Consider the following 23457-nt stretch of genomic DNA (forward strand, 5'->3'; position numbering starts at 1 on the left):
TTATAGCTTGTATCTGGATGTAATTAGGGAACACTAGCTCAGGCACTGTTATAGCTTGTATCTGGGTGTAATTAGGGAACACTAGCTCAGGCACTGTTATAGCTTGATGTACCTGCTTAGCATTCTCTCCAAGACTGAGTTATATATATTGCTATCCTGAAAGTTCTTTTTTTTAAGGGAATTGAGAAAATAAAGAAAAGTAAAGGTCTCTTAAGGTTGAGAGCTTCACCAATTTTCTACTGTATTAAGGCTGTGGAAATCTATTATCTTGTTAAATTTATGCTGTTTCCTGTATATTGATAAAATAAACCCAGTTACTGGTTGTGGTCCTTTTTAGGTAGTAAGAACATTGTAAAATGTTTCCCAGTAACGTTTCAGATTAAATATAAACATGCAAAAATATAACGACGGGTAGCGCAGTGGATAATCTCCCTTTACAGTCGTGTTGGAACTCTTCTTCGTTTAGACTCAGGCCGCGTTGGCTCTTTACCTTAACGAAATATTTCTGGTTATGTCCTGTACCGGGACTGCGTCATTTCATAGAATATCTATTTTTAGATTTACTAATTTTCATGGAAAGTTTAAGGATGTAGATTTTCCTGTAAACGTTTCTCTTTTTATCTTCCTAAATGTCTGCATCGTGTATATGCATTGATTGTTCTATAAAGACCCAGTCATTAAAGGGGACGTATCAGAGCCGTGGTTCCGGGTAGGGCGAATGCGTTACTATAGTGCACAGTGTCATCTAATTACTAGGTTCAAGGACTCTGTCTACTTGACCACTCTTGACCATTGAAGACTTGACCTGGTCTATCTGAGCGATGACCAGTCAGTTTAAGTCCAGCAGGCTGTCTGTCGCCTACTGTTGACACTCAATGCACCGATAGAGTGTAATCGTTACAATTGTCAATACATTCTGGTGTGAAATTAATAACTCATTATCTCACCTGTCGTCCTGGCGTCCAGTGTTTATTTACTGTGGAGTACGGATACGCATTCCCACACTGGACACTGCATATCGCTAAACTCACACGACCAGATATGAATTATCATTGATTATAGTAACTTTACACTGGACAAATATTTATTTTCTTTATCACACATTATTATTCTCATGGTCATATCTCCATGAAGTGTTCTCATTCAGAAAAATCTGGACATCTCTCGATCTGACCTCTCCGATTTGTCTAGAATTATAGAAACATTTGTAAGACAATCCTTTTCGGCGACATTGACAAATTAAATGCTATGAGTACATGTTTTCCTGTACCGAGTAATCCAGTCATTAACACAAGCATTGGGTGTAATCTAATTAACATATTTTGATAATTTCACCTTTTGACCTGTTTTGTAGTTACGTAAATATCGTTTAGTAATTATATGCCGCCCTGACGGTTTAATACAAATTCGGTAACAAGACATATACATGTATGTATTACGGTTTTCAGTAATGATAGCTTTTGTGTAAAGTGCAGCGTTAATGTTCAACGTCATTCGCGTGTTCTCTGGCGTTTCCGGCATGCTCTAGGAAAACAACGGATTTTCTCGAACTGGCCGGAAAGTCCCGATGATGTCTTCATCAGATGCAATAAACAATGTTATAAATCATTAAAACATCATGTACGTAGATGTTTGAACCTGATGCGTCCTCTCTTGTCGTACGTGACCTTCCAGCGATAAAGATCCCACGAAATTCTAAATTTTATCTACGTTAATCGTACTGTTATCTTAATCTGTCTATTTTAAATCATCACACTGATAGCCCAGGACTGATAAATGTTGGCGTGAACACCATTCGGGGTAGTGTAGCTAGAAAATTGGCTAATAGTCGAAAATTGACTGAAATAGCTAATTCATTCTAGCACTGCTGCAAGACTAGACGTTGTTGTATTATTCTACAGATTTTGAGAAATTCTCGATTTGGTTTAGTATTGTTTAACGTCCTATCAACAGCTATGGTCAAGAAATTCTCGATTTGGTTTAGTATTGTTTAACGTCCTATCAACAGCTATGGTCAAGAAATTATCGATTTGGTTTAGTATTGTTTAACGTCCTATCAACAGCTATGGTCAAGAAATTCTCGACTTGGTTAAGTATTATTTAACGTCCTATCAACAGCTATGGTCAAGAAATTCTCGATTTGGTTTAGTATTGTTTAACGTCCTATCAACAGCTATGGTCAAGAAATTCTCGATTTGGTTTAGTATTGTTTAACGTCCTATCAACAGCTATGGTCAAGAAATTATCGATTTGGTTTAGTATTGTTTAACGTCCTATCAACAGCTATGGTCAAGAAATTCTCGACTTGGTTAAGTATTATTTAACGTCCTATCAACAGCTATGGTCAAGAAATTCTCGATTTGGTTTAGTATTGTTCAACGTCCTATCAACAGCAATTGTCAAGAAATTCTCGGTTTGGTTTAGTATTGTTTAACGTCCTATCAACAGCTATGGTCAAGAAATTCTCGACCTAGTCCACATGGACATTGACGCTCGCCAGAAAATCTAAGATGGTTACAGGGGTAGGGTTATGATATAAGATGGTTACAGGGGTAGGATTATAATCTAAGATGGTTACAGGGGTAGGGTTATGATCTAAGATGGTTACAGGGGTAGGATTATGATCTAAGATGGTTACAGGCGTAGGGTTATGATCTAAGATGGTTACAGGGGTAGGGTTATAATCAAAGATGATTACAGGGGTAGAGTTATAATCTAAGATGGTTACAGGGGTAGGGTTATAATCTAAGATGGTTACAGGAGTAGAGTTATGATCTAAGATGTTTCAGGGGTAGGGTTATGATCTAAGATGGTTACAGGGGTAGGGTTATGATCTTAAGATGGTTACAGGGGTAGGGTTATAACCTAAGATGGTTACAGGGGTAGGGTTATAATCTTAGATGGTTACAGGGGTAGGGTTATGATCTTAAGATGGTTACAGGGGAAGGGTTATAATCTTAGATGGTCACAGGGGTAGAGTTATGATCTAAGATGTTTCAGTGGTAGGGTTATGATCTAAGATGGTAACAGGGGTAGGGTTATAATCTAAGATGGTTACAGGAGTAGAGTTATGATCTAAGATGTTTCAGGGGTAGGGTTATGATCTAAGATGGTTACAGGGGTAGGGTGGGTAGGATTATGATCTAAGATGGTTACAGGGTAAGGGTTATGATGTAAAATGGTTACAGGGGTAGGGTTATAATCTAGGATGGTTACAGGGGTAGGGTTATGATCTGAGATAGTTACAGGGGGAGGGTTATGATCTATGATATCTAAGATGGTTACAGGGGTAGGTTTATCATCTATGATGGTTACAGGGGTAGGGTTATAAGCTAAGATGGTTACAGGAGTAGAGTTATGATATAAGATGTTTCAGGGGTAGGGTTATGATCTAAGATAGTTACAGCTGTAGGGTTATGCTCTAAGATTGTTACAGGGGTAGGGTTATAATCTAGGATGGTTACAGGGGTAGGGTTATACTCTAAGATGGTTACAGGGGTAGGATTATGATCTAAGATGGTTACAGGGTAAGGGTTATGATCTAAAATGGTTACAGGGGTAGGGTTATACTCTAAGATGGTTACAGGGGTAGGTTATGATCTAAGATGGTTACAGGGTAAGGGTTATGATCTAAAATGGTTACGGGGGTAGGGTTATAATCTAAGATAGTTACAGCTGTAGGGTTATGCTCTAAGATTGTTACAGGGGTAGGGTTATAATCTATGATGGTTACAGGGGTAGGGTTATGATGGTTACAGGGTTAGGGTTATGATCAAAGATGATTACGGGGGTAGAGTTATAATCTAAGATTGTTTCAGGGGTAGGGTTATGATCTAAGACGGTTACAGGGGTAGGGTTATGATGGTTACAGGGTTAGGGTTATGATCAAAGATGATTACATGGGTAGAGTTATAATCTAAGATGGTTACAGGAGTAGAGTTATGATATAAGATGTTTCAGGGGTAGGGTTATGATCTAAGATGTTTCAGGGGTAAGGTTATGATCTAAGATGGTTACAGGGTAAGGGTTATGATGTAAAATGGTTACAGGGGTAGGGTTATAACCTAAGATGGTTACAGGGGTAGGGTGGGTAGGATTATGATCTAAGATGGTTACAGGGTAAGGGTTATGATGTAAAATGGTTACAGGGGTAGGGTTATAAGCTAAGATGGTTACGGGGGTAGGGTTATGATCTGAGATAGTTACAGGGGTAGGGTTATGATCTGAGATAGTTACAGGGGGAGGGTTATGATCTAAGATGGTAACAGGGGTAGCGTTATAATCTAAGATGGTTACAGGAGGATTATAATCTAAGATGGTTACAGGGGGAGGGTTATAATCTTAGATGGTGACAGGGGCAGGGTTATGATCTAAGATGGTTTCAGGGGTAGAGTTATTATCTAAGATGGTTACAGGGGTAGGTTTATCATCTATGATGGTTACAGGGGTAGGGTTATAATCTAGGATGGTTACAGGGGTAGGGTTATAAGCTAAGATGGTTACGGGGGTAGGGTTATGATCTGAGATGGTTACAGGGGTAGGGTTATAATCTTAGATGGTCACAGGGGTAGGGTTATGATCTAATATGGTAACAGGGGTAGGGTTATAATCTAAGATTGTTACAGGGGTAGGGTTATAATCTAGGATGGTTACAGGGGTAGGGTTATAATCTTAGATGGTTACAGGGGCAGAGTTATGATCTAAGATGGTTACAGGGGTAGGGTTATGATCTAAGATAGTTACAGCTGTAGGGTTATGATCTAAGATGGTTACAGGGGTAGGGTTATCATCTAAGATGGTTACAGGGGTAGGATTATGATCTTAGATGGTTACAGGGGTAGGGTTATGATCTAAGATAGTTACAGGGGTAGGGTTATGATCTAAGATGGTTACAGGGGTAGGGTTATAATCTATGATGGTTACAGGGGTAGGGTTATGATCTAAGATAGTTACAGCGGTAGGGTTATGATCTAAGATGGTTACAGGGGAAGGGTTATAATCTAAGATGGTTACAGGGGTAGAGGTATGATCTAAGATGGTTTCAGGGGTAGGGTTATAATCTAGTATGGTTACAGGGGTAGGGTTATGATCTATGATGGTTACAGGGGTAGGGTTATAATCTAAGATGGTTTCAGGGGTAGGGTTATAATCTAGGATGGTTACAGGGGTAGAGTTATGATCTAAGATGGTTTCAGGGGTAGGGTTATAATCTAGGATGGTTACAGGGGTAGGGTTATGATCTATGATGGTTACAGGGGTAGGGTTATAATCTAAGATGGTTACAGGGGTAGGGTTATAATCTAAGATGGTTACAGGGGTAGAGTTATGATCTAAGATGGTTTCAGGGGTAGGGTTATGATCTAAGATGGTTACAGGGGTAGGGTTATAATCTAAGATGGTTACAGGGGTAGGGTTATGATCTAAGATGGTTACAGGGGTAGGGTTATAATCTAAGATGGTTACAGGGGTAGAGTTATGATCTAAGATGGTGACAGGGGAAGGGTTATGATCTAAGATGGTAACAGGGGTAGGGTTATGATCTAAGATGGTTACAGGGGTAGGGTTAAGATCTAAGATGGTTACAGGGGTAGGGTTATGATTTAAGATGGTTACAGGAGTAGGGTTATAATCTAAGATGGTAACAGGGGTAGAGTTATGATCTAAGATTGTTACAGGGTTAGGGTTATAATCTAAGATGGTTACAGGGGTAGGGTTATGATCTAAGATGGTTACAGGGGTAGGGTTATAATCTAAGATGGTTACAGGGGTAGAGTTATGATCTAAGATGGTTACAGGGGTAGGGTTATAATCTAAGATGGTTACAGGGGTAGAGTTATAATCTAAGATGGTTACAGGGGTAGGGTTATAATCTTAGATGGTTACAGGGGTAGGGTTATGATCTAAGATGGTTACAGGGGTAGAGTTATGATCTAAGATGGTTACAGGGGTAGGGTTATAATCTTAGATGGTTACAGGGTTAGGGTTATGAATTCTGTTAACAGTCCATGTTGGTACTCGATTGATAAAAAGCAATATTTGAATTCTTGAACGGAACCGAGTTTATCCAGACCCCAATTTTTATCAGATTTTTTTGTTCAAGCCTCGCTTCAAAGCTGTTGTGTTTTCGGTTTTGAACATTGATAATTTTAGAAAGTTACCAGATAAATAATATTTATTTAAATTGTAGACATAATAGCAAAATATTGGCCGTTTGTTTGTCGGGTAGAAGAGCAAGGTCGTCTACGAAAATTAGCGTAAAACACGGAAAACAAAGTCTTGTAAGAAAGTGACGTAAACAAAATGAAGTCGTTTAAGAATCAAAGCGTAAAGACACTCTGGACTTGATACATAAGTGCTTTATTTGGAGGCATGGAAGTCTAGTGGTAGGACGCCGGGCTCATGACTGAAGGGTTGCGAGTTCGTCTTTGAGCAAGATACTTTACTCAGCTTGTTCCAGCCTACTTAGCTGTACATGAGTTCGTGGTTGGGTAGTGGTAGAATTGTTGAATGCTAGCTGTGAGAGCCGACAGGGAGTTAAGAATTATAACCACGGATAATAATTTGTGAACCGCTTTGAGACGACCTACGAACTAGGTTGTGATAAATTATTATTTCCACGAAATGTTTAGAAGATCAACATTGTCAACACCAGCAGTTACTACGTTGTCACTTTTGTTAGTATTGACAAAAGTCCGTGTATTTTATTTATTCTTGGCCATGTCTGTTGTTATATATCCTGAGAACAACACGTTGAGGCTTTGACCGAGTTTTCAGGGTCACACAGATGTTTGGAGTATTGCTAGCTTAACGGTGACATTTTCACAGGTATTGAAATAGGTGTGTTCATTATCATCACATCAGGAATACTGAAGAGCGACCCCTGGGTGTTCTGACCGAGTTTATCAAGGTCACTTAAATGCTTGGAGTATTGCTAGCTTTATTTTAGCAGAAGAGAAAAATCCGGTTACGACATTGTCAGATATATTGAAACTATGTCATAGCACCAGCTTAGTTCAGGATAGTAGAATCAAGGAAACACTCAATCGGGAACCGTCGGCACTTGCCGTAAACGAGAAAATATTAGTTTTCCTCGAATACGGAAACTGCAGACGGTTCCCGATTAGGAAACACTGAGAGCGACACCTGAAGACTTTGAACGACTATGAAGCTTTGTTAGATCAACCTTAAAATTCCGCTACGATGGTTTCACCTATGATTTATTGTTGTCAGTCATAAAGCTGTCTGTACTAGTTTGATTTCAGTATATATGCCTTAAGTTGTTTAATGTTAAGCTTGTCATCGTAACGTAGCAACACATTAATTACTGAAATGATATAAAAAAGATGTTAAAAACTATCAGCGATATGTTTGAACGTAACGTGTGAAGCACCCGAGGTAATGCTGTTGGTGTGACCTTGTGTATGATTGAGGCGTTTTCTACACGATCTAACTGATCCAACAGACACCGATCTCGAGTGGCCGATTCCCTGTTTACAAAGGGACTTCCTTGAAAAAGGAAAATGCTAATGAACAAAGTAAAATTTCAAAAATTTATAAAGGTTAACATTATCAGTATTCAAAAATACCTCCACCCCCACAAACACACACACATAATTATAAACACAGTCAATATATAACTGCTTACATCCAAAATAGAGAAACCACGTGATGCTGTAGTACCGACATCGCTGTTTTGGAAGCGATTTAGCATCGTACATATGTCCTCTTTTCCCTTAGATTTTCTCATGGCAGAAAAGTCTTCGGTCGATTAACCTAGAAGATGATATCGATTGAGAAAAATAACAGCATTCTGTATACATTGTGCCATTGATCTCAGAGTTATCATTTGATTGAAGAAACACTTTTAATCATGCAACAGCGTAACGGTAAAAACAATCGCCTTTGATATCAGGATATCCTTTTGACAATATTCAAAGCGAAGGTACAGCTAGTATCAGCCATGCGAATGGTCAGTTTTTGATGTCAGATTTCTTAGAATTGCTGCCCGCGAGCGTTTGCTTTGTCATAAGAATATCCCATTCGTGACACCTCGCCCTTCCCGATTACAGTTCCTTTCATCAAATCATTCGGAACACCTCGGCCGATTCGGTCATCTAACGATGGAAGGAACTGTAATCGGGCGAGGTGTTCCGAACGATCAAAAATTAGATTACGGAATCGGCCGAGGTGTTCCGAATGGAAAACCAAGAGTTAAGATGTGTGTAAGTAACCCTTTGAGTTTGAAGATATCTGTTAGGAAGGTTTAAAGCTGATGGTTATTTAAATGTTAACTCCGCTTTCACGTAATGGAACCCGATATATGTAGGTCAGCGCTGTATATCATTGTACAAACCCTTCACCTAGTATCAACCCGATACTCTGTGACATCATTTGGTATCTTCGGGCATTTTGCTGTGTCAGCGTATATATAGATATCTACAGCATTGACCTCGTGTAATATAAACCACGATCCTAGCTCCGGTTGAGACACACTCTATAATGTGCCCCATACTCTAGTGCAAACTTTGTAACAACGAATGTAACAGGGGTGTCACAGTACGAGGAGTGTATCGCGGTATATCGCGATACGTATCTTGATAATATTGTGTTAAGTATCTGCACTGTAACTTTGTGGGATTAACACTCACGGTATAAGGTTACATATTTACACCAATTTGGCATTCAGGTTACACCGAATATTGGTACACTTTTAACTGTTTTATGTTGTGATTCACGTTACACTCGAACTGGTGTTATCATAAAGTTTACCCGGATAACGGAGTAAAGTCACTCGTCAAAAACACGGATTTGTGGTAAAGTAAACACGAAAACTTTATAGTGTGGTTAGCGGTAATAACCTTACCCAGTCGAACTGCAGTCATGTCCTAAACGAAAACTACATTGGAACTCTTTTGTGTTTTTCGGCTGCAGTGAGACAGGGATCCTTAACACAAGACACGAATTGTCATCCAAACTCCAGCTAAGACTGAAGATAAGGTGACGCGAGCGGTGTCCTATAAGGAGTTCATAATTGTTGTTCAGGGTTGATATGTTTAGAATTAAATGCTATTTTTAGAAGATGTATGGTTCGGTCCGGAATATACCCTTGAAGCGGATAACGATTTCATTGGTAGGAATTAGAAGATGTGTAATCATTATTTTTATCTACAAGTTCCGGAAGTGCATTGAGTGAACAAAAAACGTATATCACACTACAGGTCTGCCTTTAACCGTTAGAGCGTACTACAGGTCTGCCTTTAAACGTTAAAGCATACATGCAATACCGGAAATGGAATATCTCGTGCATCACCGGAAGTACATGTACACGTTATCGGATCCCTTCAATCCCATCGATAAATTGACAGTATTTGAGTACGTTTTTGTAAACTTTGACACAAATTGCATTGTGTTTTCAAATTCAGATTCGGATACAAAAATATTTATTGTTCCGGAATGTTACGGTTTTAAAAACTCGTCACCTTAAGTTGCTTAGCGATGGATAGTGGACTTTTGCTTTGATGTTTTGATGTAAAAATCTTTGTCGCCGATATAGAACGCCTATTGGTTTTAGGGCGAAAAGGTTAACGAGAACTGTCTGAATGTGTCACGATTTGATCTCTTTATAGATGTACATTGGTATTTATTCATTGAATAGTGCTTGGCTGGACTGATCAACTAATAATGCAGCCATTCATCGCGTGCCATTGTACAGTATATTAGAAATATACATTCGGGTACCTATAAAACTAGAGACTAGAAAACTAAGTCAAGCGAGCTACGGGCTTTTTGTTTTGAAAATACTCTTCAGCCATTTTCACTTATAGTTTATTTGTTTCTTTATTCTTTACAGATCGTGATGCCGTGGACATAGCAACGAAACGCAACTTTGGATGCAAGTTCGTCCGCATTGGAGGGGAGATATAACTATGTGGGTCTAAGATTCACAACAGTGTCGAAACCCGTGACACAGAGGGCACTATCGGGAAAACCGGAAATTGTGTTATAAGCTTTGAAAAAAGGAAAACAAAAAGAAAAAAATGGCGGAGGAAAAGAACGGAAAATCTCGTCAACGACGAGAGTCATGTGACTCGGAAATATCTAACGAGAGCGTAACTGACTTGATTCCTACACCACCAGATGGCGGATGGGGCTGGGTCATTGTAATAGCCTCGTTCATGTGCAACGTCATAGTGGACGGAATAGGATATGCTTATGGGGTACTTTTGCCGGAATTTGCCGAATATTTCCAGGCGCCGAAGAGTAAAGTATCGCTGGTGGGCTCTCTACTTTGTGGGGTTTACTTACTAGCAGGTAAGGGAACAGTCGTTAAAATAACTATGTATGACCTTTTTTAGTTCGGGTTTTTACGGGCGATAACTCGCCAAAGTCATTACTATAAATATATTGTAAGGTTATTGTATTGCTTTGCGAAGGGGAAAGAGCTCGGTAATGTTACTACTGCCTTTGTTTCAATCACGAATTCGACCAGGGGAGTTAACTCAGTAGTTATACAATTTAGTCTGAAACAAGGAAAATGCAGAACAAACTTGTAAAATTCCCCAATCCCACGATTTGGAAAAGGGTCGGTCGTAGTTATTTGAATGTTTATGATAAAAAGTTTTTACTGTCATTTTAGGACCGATCGTGAGTGGTCTAACAAACAAGTTTGGCTGTCGGAGAGTAACCATTGTGGGCAGTATAATCGCCTCCATAGGATTCATCATCGGGTCATTTAGTCCAAACCTCAACATCCTCATCGTCACCTACGGCTTCCTCGGAGGTAAGTTCACTCATTCTCAGGCAATGGTCCACTTAACTGTTAACACTCATTCTCAGGCAATGGTCCACTTAACTGTTAACACTCATTCTCAGGCAATGGTCCACTTAACTGTTAACATTCATTCTCAGTCAATGATCCACTTAACTATTAACACTCATTCTCAGTCAATGGTCCATTTAAACTGTTAACACTCATTCTCAGTCAATGGTCCACTTAACTGTTAACACTCATTCTCAGTCAATGATCCACTCAACTGTTAACACTCATTCTCAGTTAATGGTCCACTTAACTGTTAACACTCATTCTCAGTCAATGATCCACTTAACTATTAACACTCATTCTCAGTCAATGGTCCACTTAACTGTTAACACTCATTCTCAGTCAATGGTCCACTTAACTGTTAACACTCATTCTCAGTCAATGGTCCACTTAACTGTTAACACTCATTCTCAGTCAATGGTCCACTTAACTGTTAACACTCATTCTCAGTCAATGGTCCACTTAACTGTTAACACTCATTCTCAGTCAATGGTCCACTTAACTGTTAACACTCATTCTCAGTCAATGGTCCACTTAACTGTTAACACTCATTCTCAGTCAATGGTCCACTTAACTGTTAACACTCATTCTCAGTCAATGGTCCACTTAACTGTTAACACTCATTCTCAGTCAATGGTCCACTTAACTGTTAACACTCATTCTCAGTCAATGGTCCACTTAACTGTTAACACTCATTCTCAGTCAATGGTCCACTTAACTGTTAACACTCATTCTCAGTCAATGGTCCACTTAACTGTTAACACTCATTCTCAGTCAATGGTCCACTTAACTGTTAACACTCATTCTCAGTCAATGGTCCACTTAACTGTTAACACTCATTCTCAGTCAATGGTCCACTTAACTGTTAACACTCATTCTCAGTCAATGGTCCACTTAACTGTTAACACTCATTCTCAGACAGTGGTCCACTTAACTGTTAACACTCATACTCAGTCAATGGTCCACTTAACTGTTAACACTCATTCTCAGTCAATGATCCACTTAACTGTTAACACTCATTCTCAGACAGTGGTCAGTTTAATTATTAACATTCTCAGACAGTGGTCAGTTTAATTATTAACATTCAATGGTAATTTTAAAGTAGTAACACGCATTCTAAGATAATGGTTCGTTTAACTTGTTAAACACTCATTCTCGGGCAATAGCCCATTTACTCTGTTTGCAATCATTCTTAAACTCGTACCTTTTAACTCAATCATTGAGTAAATATACTATTGAAAAACGTCATATTTATTCTTTATGTTCTTTTAAGGAAAAATATATTTTTAATTCTATGGCATATTCCTATTTTTGTAGGATTTGGATTTGGCTTGATTTACCTGCCATCTATTGTCAGTGTTGGGTATTATTTCGAGAAGAAGCGCGCTCTGGCCACGGGGATAGCAGTGTGCGGATCCGGGGTGGGAACGTTCATATTTTCACCTGGAAACAACGCCCTTCTCGCGGCCTATGAATGGCGCGGTCTCTTGCTTATTCATGCGGCTATAATTTTACAATGTTGTGTATGCGGAATGCTTATGCGGCCTCTGGAGCCAACAAAAAGGAAAAAGGTCCGAGTGAGCGACAAAACCATAAACAGGATTAAGGAGGAAGCAAAATCGGGAAGGAAGCGCTGTAATGAGTCAGAATCTAGTGTCGCAGTCGTGGAAACGTTTGCTAAACTCAGGGAAGCTAAATTAAAGCGGGAAAAGCAGTTAGAGGATGACTCCGACATAGCGTCAATGCCCAGTGCGTACTTCGTGAAGGGTCCACCGGACGCAATGAGTACAAGTTACAATTCGCGACAAATGAAACTGTCATTCTCTGACCGCGGGGACGCCATGAGTCAAACAAGTACTCCCGCAGGTCCCCCGAGAATCATGATTTCTGAAAATGGCTCCAACGTTGCCATGGACAATGAAGTGGAATCACCAACATCAAATATGTCCGTGAGCATTCTCGACCGGAAGAACAGTAGCAGTACAAATGTTCAACCGGAATCAGGTGATCAAAAAGACAAAAATGATTCCGCTTTGCCCAATGGCGTTTTTGCGCACGAGGTTCAACCTCTTATCGATAATGGGTACACAAAAGTAGTTACGCCCAAGCCGAAACCATCACCGTCCGGAGGGGATGCAGGATCAAAATTATGCGTGGGATCGTCACGTGACATTCACAGAGAGGATTATAAAAGACCTTTGTATAGGAAAGACATTTTCTACAGCGGAAGTGTGTTAAATATCCCACAATACCGTTCGCAGCCGGACATGCGCAGTTACATCGCTAGTATTACAACGATTCCCGGCGACATCGATCAAAGGGCCACATGTTGGGACAAATGCACGTGTCTTCCGAAATCGGTAGTTTACACTTTGTCCGAAATGCTGGACATTTCTCTTTTGACCAACGTGCCATTTCTCCTGATCTGTGTGGGGAATCTGTTCGCTATGACGGGATTCTATGTCCCGTTCACTTACATCGTAGACAGAGCGGTCTTGCTTGGAATCGACAGCACTAAGGCCGCCTTTCTGCTCTCCATTATCGGTGAGTCTAAAAATAGCACTGACCTTAACCTACATATTTGACTTTGGTATATAAAAAAAAGTTACACTCCGATATTCGAGCGGATTTACAAGCCATGTTCATCTTCAGTCGCCTGGTATGCAAATATCAGCTAACACCTTTATTCTCTTCAATTTCGTTGAGTCTCAATATAGCATTGACCTTGACCTATATATTGAGTCTATGTGCAGACATACAATCTTTACAATGTTTCGTGTCTACTATCACAACATTTGTTTCCATGCATCAGCAATGACCTTGACATACATATTTGAACTAAAGACGCAAATTGTACCTTTATGTAATTGTCCAACTTAGATATTAGATATCACAGTGACCTTGAATCAAGGACAATTTCAGACATGAAAATAAGGGAAATTGTTACTGATGATCAGTGTTTTGATATTTGTCTTGTTATCGTCGCCAATCGAGTTTTACTGCCGACACAGAGCTTTCCCCATTCTTATTCCTCTAAGCTTTAAACCGCCAAAAGAAACAATCATTTTAACAATCGCCATTATGAAAAGACGATTTATCGGTGTTGTTTTTATTGGCAAATCAACTATTGTGTTACATCTCAAATGAATAAGTATTATCTATTAATAGAATGGATGTAGACCACGGATTCAGTTAGAATGTCTTTAAGAAGCATTAAAATAGATGGGAATTATGAAAAGGGAGAAACGTTGTATCCTTTTTTTCCAGTTTTAATAATATCATATGAGTTGTCTGAGAAGATATTTAGAGAATCCGTACCATTTTAAAACCTTAGTGAATACGAAATATGGCTTTTATTTCTACAGGTATCACCAACACTTTTGGTCGTGTCATGTCCGGTTTCCTTGCCGACTTGAAATTCGTGGATAGCCTCGTTATCAACAACATCGCTCTCGTCATCAGCGCCATTGCTCTGTTTCTCGAACCGTTTTGTGTGACCTACGAGACGCTTATCGTCTTTGCCGCCGTGTATGGGCTTTGTGTGGGTAAGTAACCCCACATCCCCCACATCCCCCACATCCCCACATCCCCCTCACCTCGTCCACAACTTTGTCCTTAGTTTGCGATGTGAGAGAATTATTTAGATTCAACTTTTCGTTTAATTTCCGAAAACAGGAAGTAAACAACAAAACATGAAAAAAAGATACGGAGACGGAATACCATAATACACAAAACGGATTCCTGATATTCTACTGATGGTTTTAATATAATATATAACAACCTGACCGATACTGCACCCCTGGAATTGATGGTGGATTGACGCTACTGTGTTGTCCAAAAGTGGTTCCCGATTGCTGTGTTGTCAGTCCTGGGGTTGGGTTGATTTAAGCCTTAATAAAACGCTTCACATTTCAAGGTTAAGGTTAATGTTTGGGTTGATAAATAATCTAATACACTTTATTGAAAGTCAATAGCTGTTTAATATAAATGAGGAGTCTTATTATAGTGTAATAGTATACCATTATGGTAAGGATGGTAATGCAAGTGAAATTCTCAGCAAATCATCTGTCAGAGTAACCTCCCTTCACAGTTTATCAGCAGAAAGGTTCCGAATTGTTGATAGAACGGATGGTTGTGATTTGCTTACTTTTAGCGATATTTCAAGGTACTTCTATGTGACGTCATCTTGTGTCGTTTCAAAGTAACGCCATGTAGGTTTAGTTCAGGAGTTACTGTCTTAAATTTGCTTATAAAATTGTCCACAACAGATATAATATTGATACAGATTGATTCATTTTTAACCCTTTCACCGCTGTAAACTATAATGGACTTGTCTATATCAATGTATGGTAGTGTCTACTAAACTAAGTGAAAGGGTTAACACTCAGTAAAATGCTGAATCATTACGAGATCCCATTATTTTGGTGAGCATTTCCAATGATGCTTTGGGGTTTTCTAAGTCGTCAACTATTTAAATATGATCTCTTTGTTTTCGTGATAACAGCGGCCTACATTTCATTGACCTCCATCATCATCTGTGACCTGCTTGGACTGGAAAAACTAACGAACGCCTTTGGACTATTGACCATGGCTCGAGGCATTGCAGGAATATATGGACCTCCTGTGGCTGGTAAGACAAAATTTACCGGATTGTCTCCCCTTGTCAAAATGCGTATCAAACAAGAGTCCTGATATATAGAAATAAAGAATTTTATCTATATTTTTCTCAATAGGGAGCATATATATTAATGAAATCAGATTTTGGAAAAAGTTTGGAAACAGAGCTTCCTAATTGGAATTTCACAGCATTCATTTGAAAATTAGGGGTTTGGATGGGGCTAGGGAAAGAATATATTTATCAAATCTCATAATTCGACGAGAAATGCTGGCCACATCGATATTTTTGCTTCATATGGTATTAATGTTTTAAATTTGCTTTGTATGGATTTCCCTATTCGACAGTTCTGCTACACAACTAAGACTCGACTTTTTGTTATACAGGGTTGGTGTTCCAGGCTTACGGCACATACGATGCTTCATTTATTATGGGAGGCGTCATGTTCAGCATTGGGTCCGTATTCCATCTGGCTTTACATTTGCCATGCCTCAAACGAATGACAAAACAACACCAAACGGAAACAATCATTAATGAGAGCACGCATGTGTAAGAGAGCAAAACCCGGAAGTAGCGATATGTGTTATCGGATTATAACCCGGATGTAGACAAAATTTGACCTGATGTTGTTGTCTATGAAATAATTAAAAATTAGTTGAAGGAAGTCAACTTGTACATTGAAAGGTTAACCGGAAGTCACTTGCAGTGTAGTTAACACTTGACCGGAACTAGTCATCTCTATGGTAACCAACACATATCAAAGAGGATTTTAACTGAATGATTGATGTTTATCCAAAATCTTCTTGACAAATAACGTGTTTTTTAAATTTAAATTTTTTGAAATGTGATTCTTTTCTCCGTATCGACGAAAGTTTAGTTTGAAATCTGGCGTTTGCTACACAACTTGAAACTTTTTAATGTGACGTGAAACATTGTCAGTTTGGTTTGAAATCTGGCGTTTGCTACACAACTTGAGACTTTTTAATGTGACGTGAAACATTGTCACGTGACTTGAGACATTGTCACGTGACTTTATACACTTATGTGACTTGTAACTATATTAGGATTATGTTGAACGTGATATGTATATGATTGTTGTAATGGATGTGATAAAGCGTGTGATAAAACGCATAGGAGGTTTTTTTTTGTAAGTTCGAAATGTGTTCCTTGTAAAATGTAACTACGTGAACATTATTATGATGGTTTTATATTATCAGTGAAAAACAAGGAATAATTTAAAAAACGATGACTTTTTCAAAACATTATGAAATCATCTTTAAAAATCAGTTTTCATGCTTCCATACAATTTGATATACTTATCAATTATGGACTTTTGTTGAGGGAAATATGCATAAATATGGACCTGCGAAAGAGATATTAACCGGAAAGAAATCGTGTTCAATTTCAATTTTCATGTCCGTATACTAGTAACGCATATTCACCGAGAAGAAAAACCTTTAATTGTTATATTTGATATGAAATGATGCTGTATTTTATCAAGTAACAAAATGTAAGTTATAGAAATAGCCGAAGGAAAAGTACTGCATATGACAGAAAACTTCACGACATGGCAATCGTAGTGACGTCATAAAGAGACTATTAACCGGCTGTTTCTATAATTGGTAACACAGTCAGTATCCCATATTATTGACTGACACGTGACTATCATTTCACCAATGAGGATGAAATAAAAACAATGTCATTTAACTTACTGTAATACACAGGTACTATTATATAGTATACACATTATGTTACTGTTAGTGGGTCCAGCTCCAGTGCTGTAATATAGCATTCTTTTTAAAGGAGTTTGATAAAAACCTACACATCGCAGGGTCTTGTAATAATGCCTTTTCCGATCACAGGGTTTTGTAAAATTTCATCATACCGATTTGTACATGTATAGCTATCCTAATAACTTTGAGAGGACGATGTATATTAACTGTGGGGTCAGAGATCATGGTTGTAGTACATTATTAACTCATTGACCCCTGAAATTACACAATAAACTATTCCTACCTTTGAATCGGAAGTGCTCAAATGTATCTTCAGGGGTGAATGAGTTAATGTTTTGTCCTTTGGTAACTACTGGCGACATGAAACTGATCTTGTCTTCCTAATTGCAATAAGACTTTTTTTCTCTGTATTTAAATTTTATACAAGTTAAGTTAATTTCTTGGATATGTGATCACTTTTCCTGAAGGAGTAATAAAATTGGGAATGTTCGGTTTTACCTTATACAACGAACTTGTAGCTATGTTCCGAAATTTTTCTGCCGGCAAACATTTGCCAGAAAGCTTATAAACATGTTACCTTTCGTTGAAATCCTGATGACGCCATCATAACTAGTTTGATATGCTGCTTCTCGTTTGTTATATGATAGTGTTTTACAGCAATACAGCAATACTGGTGCGAGTAGAGTAGTATATATGTTTCGTAGATATAACTATACAATTTGATGTTAATTTTTAATTCTAAATATAATCTTTATATTTGTTACACCTCAAGTGAATTTCTAGCTATTTGATTGGTTGGGAGAAAATTAAACAAAAATCTCTGTCACACTCCGAAAATACATTGGTTTTAAGGGGCGCGGTTGATATTGCCATGAGACAGAGAAAAATATCATAAGCGAAAAATATACGTTCACCGCTTCGTTTTCAAACCGTGATGGTCACAAGAACGTTTGACGGCAACAGCCAATTTTATCAAGCGCCAGTGCGATAGCGATTGTAAACAGCAGACTATCAACAAACAAGATGTCATTATCGAGGTTTGCTGCCGTTTCTGAGCTACAAAGACTTTTGGTGTAATAAAATAGATATGACATTCATTAGCAGGGGACAGGGAATATTGTCAACCCTCAAAAACCCATTGTCACCTGCTAATGAATGTCATATTTATATAATGTTACCCTAACCCTAATCTTGCTTGTAACAAACATTTTCATCGGCTTGAAATTTTATGTTATCAGCCCATAACGTAAAAAAATGACGTCGCCGTTTGTAACGTCGCTTTTGATTGGCTGATACAGCGGCGTCATAATTTCGAAGAGAAAAGTGTCCATCAATAAAAGTTGATCTCCACAGGGATTGTGTAAAGTTGATTAAATTATAAGGATTGACTTATTTTCGTTTTGGTGGACAATTTGTTTATGACGTCACAATAAAATATCATTTTATTGTGACGTCATAATCAACTGGTCCTTGCCAAGAATTGGCATTACAAGAATTTTAAATGGAGGCCAATATGCGATTCTTGTCCTGCTTTATATATAAATATGGGTTATTTCTAAAGTGGAATCGCGTCACTTGCTTCAAGGTTTTGTATCACACAGATTTTGACAGACACATTATATTTTATATGTATACATTCATAGTGTGTATATTTTAGTTTTATCATTCCAATATTAATTATTGAGCTGAGTTTTTAAGATTTTATCATAACCCATATACATATGAATGTTGAACACATGTGATGTGAATTTTTAATGTTTACACGTGTGAATGATTTCAAATATATATATATATAAACTTTTCCTTTACAATTTTTTTCAAACAAGTTGTATATTTTTGCACTTAAAGTTAAGGATATTTGTTTGCGAGTGTAGTAGAATGTTTTAATGAGCAACTGCGATATTTTTTGCAAAATCATCTTTAACACAAATCAGACATTCTTGAGAAGCCTACATTTCCCATCATTTTCCACACAAATGTTTGATGTGTTTGAAATAGTGTTCGTCCACTTTGCCTTGGTAGTCCCGTTTTTTCAGAATAATGTTGCGGTATATTTTTTTTGAGTACATAATTCCCTTAGACGGTATTACTGTAAGATAATAATTTTATAGGAAGTAATATTTCAGGGGTTCCTACTATTTTTTTACATGGGCAGAACATTTTGTCACAGAAAATGTACTCATTTTTGGGAACAAATCATTTTATCGATTTCATTCTGTTTGTTAAGCCTTAAACCACGGACATTATTTTATCATTTTAACAATGTTTTGAATTGTTGGATACATGAACTGTTATGTATTCACTTCGTGGTGTTAGGAGTTAAGCAGCACTGTTAATGGTCAACAGGCCAAACTATCCGATAATCAGGCAGGCAACAAATTCGCCAGACTGATACTAAGAACATTATACAGTATATTATTATATATGTATACAGTATATTATTATATATGTATACAGTATATTATTATATATGTATACAGTATATTATTATATATGTATACAGTATATTATTATATATGTATACAGTATATTATTATATATGTATACAGTATATTATTATATATGTATACAGTATATTATTATATATGTATACAGTATATTATTATATATGTATACAGTATATTATTATATATGTATACAGTATATTATTATATATGTATACAGTATATTATTATATATGTATACAGTATATTATTATATATGTATACAGTATATTATTATATATGTATACAGTATATTATTATATATGTATACAGTATATTATTATATATGTATACAGTATATTATTATATATGAGCAGACTATGCTTTACCTTAATTACATAGTATAGGAACGTTTTCAAAATATGTGACATAATTTTGAAATTTAGTTTTGTAAGTTTTGTTTAACTTTTTTTTTATCCGGACAATCCGTTGCTATGGCGACAGCTATGTATGATCTCGTTCATGAAAGAAGGTGATATGTTTATTCCCTTATAAGTTTCCCTAGAAAGTTTCATCTTTTTCCACTGTCTCACTAGGTCAGGTGCTTGCTGCACGTGTATTAGCTACACGTGTTCGCTCACGCCCTGCCAAAGTGATGCGCTCATACGAAAATTACGCCCCACAATCACAATCTCCTCTGTGCGGACGATTTGGAAAATGAAAAAATAGTCAAAATATATTTTATACATTGAATGTGGCTTCAAATCCGTTCGACTCAGGAAATATAAGTCTTAGACAGGTGATATGAATCCACATCCCGCCTAGTAACTTAGATAGCTAGCCTCATATGGTATACTACATATATTATGTTTTACAAGTGTTAGCTTATCTTAATATCAGCCCCAAGATATTTGTGTGTGCCTTTTCTAAGTCGGTTGAACTTTTCTTAGCTAAGTCGATTGAACTTTTCTTAGCTAAGTCGATTGAACTTTTAACACCATCAATACGCTTTTTTATTATTATTTTCTAGTAGAAGAAAAATAATCAAATTCATAAAAATAATAATCATGTGAAATAAAATAATTGAAGATATTGTTTATTTGATTTATGCTTGTTTATTCATACCCCGTTCCTTGTTCTTATTTCTTCCAGTTTTTCCCGTCAGCGAAATTATTGCCACTTTTCTAATAAAAATTGTAGTTAGATTCAAGGATGAAAGGCAGTTTAAAAAATACTTTTCATTTTTCGACCGGTCATCCAACATGGCCTCTGATTTGTCGAAATTTCGATGTTTACTGATTTCGCTCAAGTTAAGTTTGGTACTAGTAGGTGTAAAATGTAAACACTACTGCAACATCCAATCGTATCATTCGTGACTGAAGGGATAGTCTTGGGAACTTTTTTAATGGGCCCCATTGCAATCAGCACCTGTCGAAACATGTGTCTGGTCAAATAGGGGGGATTCCACGGTAGCGGTTCCAACGACGTCTGTGTTGCATGCAAATAGGGAAACTGAAAGTCAAAATGGCGGCGAGAGAACATCTCGCTGTAGATCAGTGAGTAGTATATATATCATTACTCCGTCTTTACATACCTGTTCAGTTCTGGACTGACACCATTCAGAGCTTAAGTTATTGTAGGTTTAAAGTACATGAGGTTAATAGCAAATTGTTTACGGTGAACAGTAGATAGAGGCAGCTTTAGAAGGTTTATCGAGCATAAACTGAGTCTGGATTAAATATTCACATGAGCTTCACGTTCGGATCCTTTTTGCTCAACAAACATCTTGTTTGATTCCTTTCGTGGAAGCATGAATTCCATGTCTCCAGTTTGATATAAATTTTCCTGTTAGTTTATAAAATAAAATAAAACATGGTACTCTATAGCCAATGTATACTTGAACACTCTTGGGTGTTGAAAATCTGGATAGAGCTCCATTTTCAAATATACTTTCCACGTAATTCATATTTTGATAAAATTGTCAAATATACTTTCCACATAATTCATAATTTGATAAAATTGCTAACAGTTTATTACTTAATTTATTCTGTTTTTTTTTTATTCAAACATATGTAACATACACCAAACACTTAGGGACAGGTAGCGCCTAAACACTTAGGGACAGGTAGCGCCTAAACACTTAGGGACAGGTAGCGCCTAAACACTTAGGGACAGGTAGCGCCTAAACACTTAGGGACAGGTAGCGCCTAAACACTTAGGGACAGGTAGCGCCTAAACACTTAGGGACAGGTAGCGCCTAAACACTTAGGGACAGGTAGCGCCTAAACACTTAGGGACAGGTAGCGCCTAAACACTTAGGGACAGGTAGCGCCTAAACACTTAGGGACAGGTAGCGCCTAAACACTTAGGGACAGGTAGCGCCTAAACACTTAGGGACAGGTAGCGCCTAAACACTTAGGGACAGGTAGCGCCTAAACACTTAGGGACAGGTAGCGCCTAAACACTTAGGGACAGGTAGCGCCTAAACACTTAGGGACAGGTAGCGCCTAAACACTTAGGGACAGGGACAGGTAGCGCCTAAACCTTCAGTAAAGACGGGTACAGGTTTTGATGGAGTAATGGAGTGTATAACATATATGGCAAGTCGACATATGTACTCAAATAATTATCATTTATTATTTTTAACTAGCATATTATGAACAAATATCGATCTTGCATCGAATAGTCTTTTTTTCGTTTCCTGGTATGTAATGCCACGACAATTACAGTCCATCCGTATATATACCTTCACTTCAAAATATTTAGCCACCTTGAAATAATTTGCCCTGGCTACAGACTGATCTAGACACAGGGGCACGGTTAAATTTATCAATTTATATCTGAGGCCTCCTTGTTTACGTTATGTATGGTAAACAAGGAGACCTCGTGTATGAATTGATAAATTGAACCGTGCCCCTGTGATCTAGACTAGTGTAAGGCAATGCCAGATATAATTATTATTATTATTTTTAGAACACTTTGCAGTCGTTCTCAACAATCAGCGCCTTCACAAGTGAAATCAAGAACCAATTAGCTTTATATCAAACTCTAGCTAAAGTGGAAAGTCAAAAGTACTCACAGGGACATGAGATTTACTATGTAGCGGAAAATATATTTCCTGTCTGATCTATGCCAGATATGTACAGTTTTTTTTTTACATAGAATTGTTCAACAATATCTGTTCTAGTGATTAAATTTTGTTTGACACAGTTTCCAAGTTTGTATTGGCAGCAGGACACAATGAGTGGTGAGGCTTGTGCAGTGATATTTTGTGATTTTTGGTATTTTCCCCTATACATGCAGGGGAGTGACATTCAAATAAAATTATCTTTCTTAAATGCCGGTCATGAGGTACTTTACAGCTCACTGTGCGTTCAGTTTGAATAGATCTACAATATAAAATAGGAACCAGACCCTGTGCAAAATTTTAAAATATTTTAATAATTGTTTTCCTTTTGGTATAACATATAGTAGAATTAATTGTGGTCTGAGGCCTGTTGGCGAAGTTATATGTTTTGTATCGGAGTTATCTCCCATTGTCGAATTTAGCGAACAAGACTAAGCATTGTGAAAATAATTGTTTTTAAGTTTTTATTTCTATTATAGAAGAACGAAATAGTAATGATAAATGTGGTCTCATTAAATTTAGTTGTCATAAAGCAGCCAATTGCAAGAATTCTATTGGGCAACTTTGATTGCTGATGTTCTATTTTCAAAATTTGTCACTTGTTTCTTAATCCTTGGTAGTATAGTGGTAAGTATCCCCGCCTGTCACGCGGGAGACCGGGGTTCAATTCCCCGCCAGGGAGGCTTTTTTTTTAAAATTTTCTTTTCTTCCTTTTTTCCTTCTTCTCTTTTGTTATTCCC

At 37.6% G+C, this 23457-nt stretch overlaps 1 protein-coding gene and 1 non-coding gene across 4 annotated transcripts in view; both read left to right on the forward strand.

Moving 5' to 3' along the window:
• Positions 1-17974, forward strand: part of LOC110462395 (monocarboxylate transporter 14-like) — a 45824-nt gene extending 27850 nt beyond the window's left edge. For all 3 annotated transcript variants that reach the window (XM_021516343.1, XM_021516344.1, XM_021516342.1), the window contains exons 2-7: positions 9851-10311; positions 10637-10780; positions 12137-13363; positions 14185-14364; positions 15324-15449; positions 15821-17974. In XM_021516343.1, the coding sequence (XP_021372018.1) occupies positions 10038-10311; positions 10637-10780; positions 12137-13363; positions 14185-14364; positions 15324-15449; positions 15821-15987 (2118 nt within the window). In that variant the 5' untranslated portion in view covers positions 9851-10037 and the 3' untranslated portion in view covers positions 15988-17974. The remainder of the gene's footprint in view (positions 1-9850; positions 10312-10636; positions 10781-12136; positions 13364-14184; positions 14365-15323; positions 15450-15820) is intronic.
• A 5353-nt stretch (positions 17975-23327) lies between these two features.
• Positions 23328-23399, forward strand: Trnad-guc. The gene has a single exon. It is a non-coding gene; the product is annotated as a tRNA-Asp (tRNA).
• Positions 23400-23457: the final 58 nt, after the last annotated feature.

This window comes from Mizuhopecten yessoensis, unplaced genomic scaffold (assembly GCF_002113885.1).
Source record: "Mizuhopecten yessoensis strain PY_sf001 unplaced genomic scaffold, ASM211388v2 scaffold10781, whole genome shotgun sequence".
Lineage (NCBI taxonomy): Eukaryota > Metazoa > Mollusca > Bivalvia > Pectinida > Pectinidae > Mizuhopecten > Mizuhopecten yessoensis.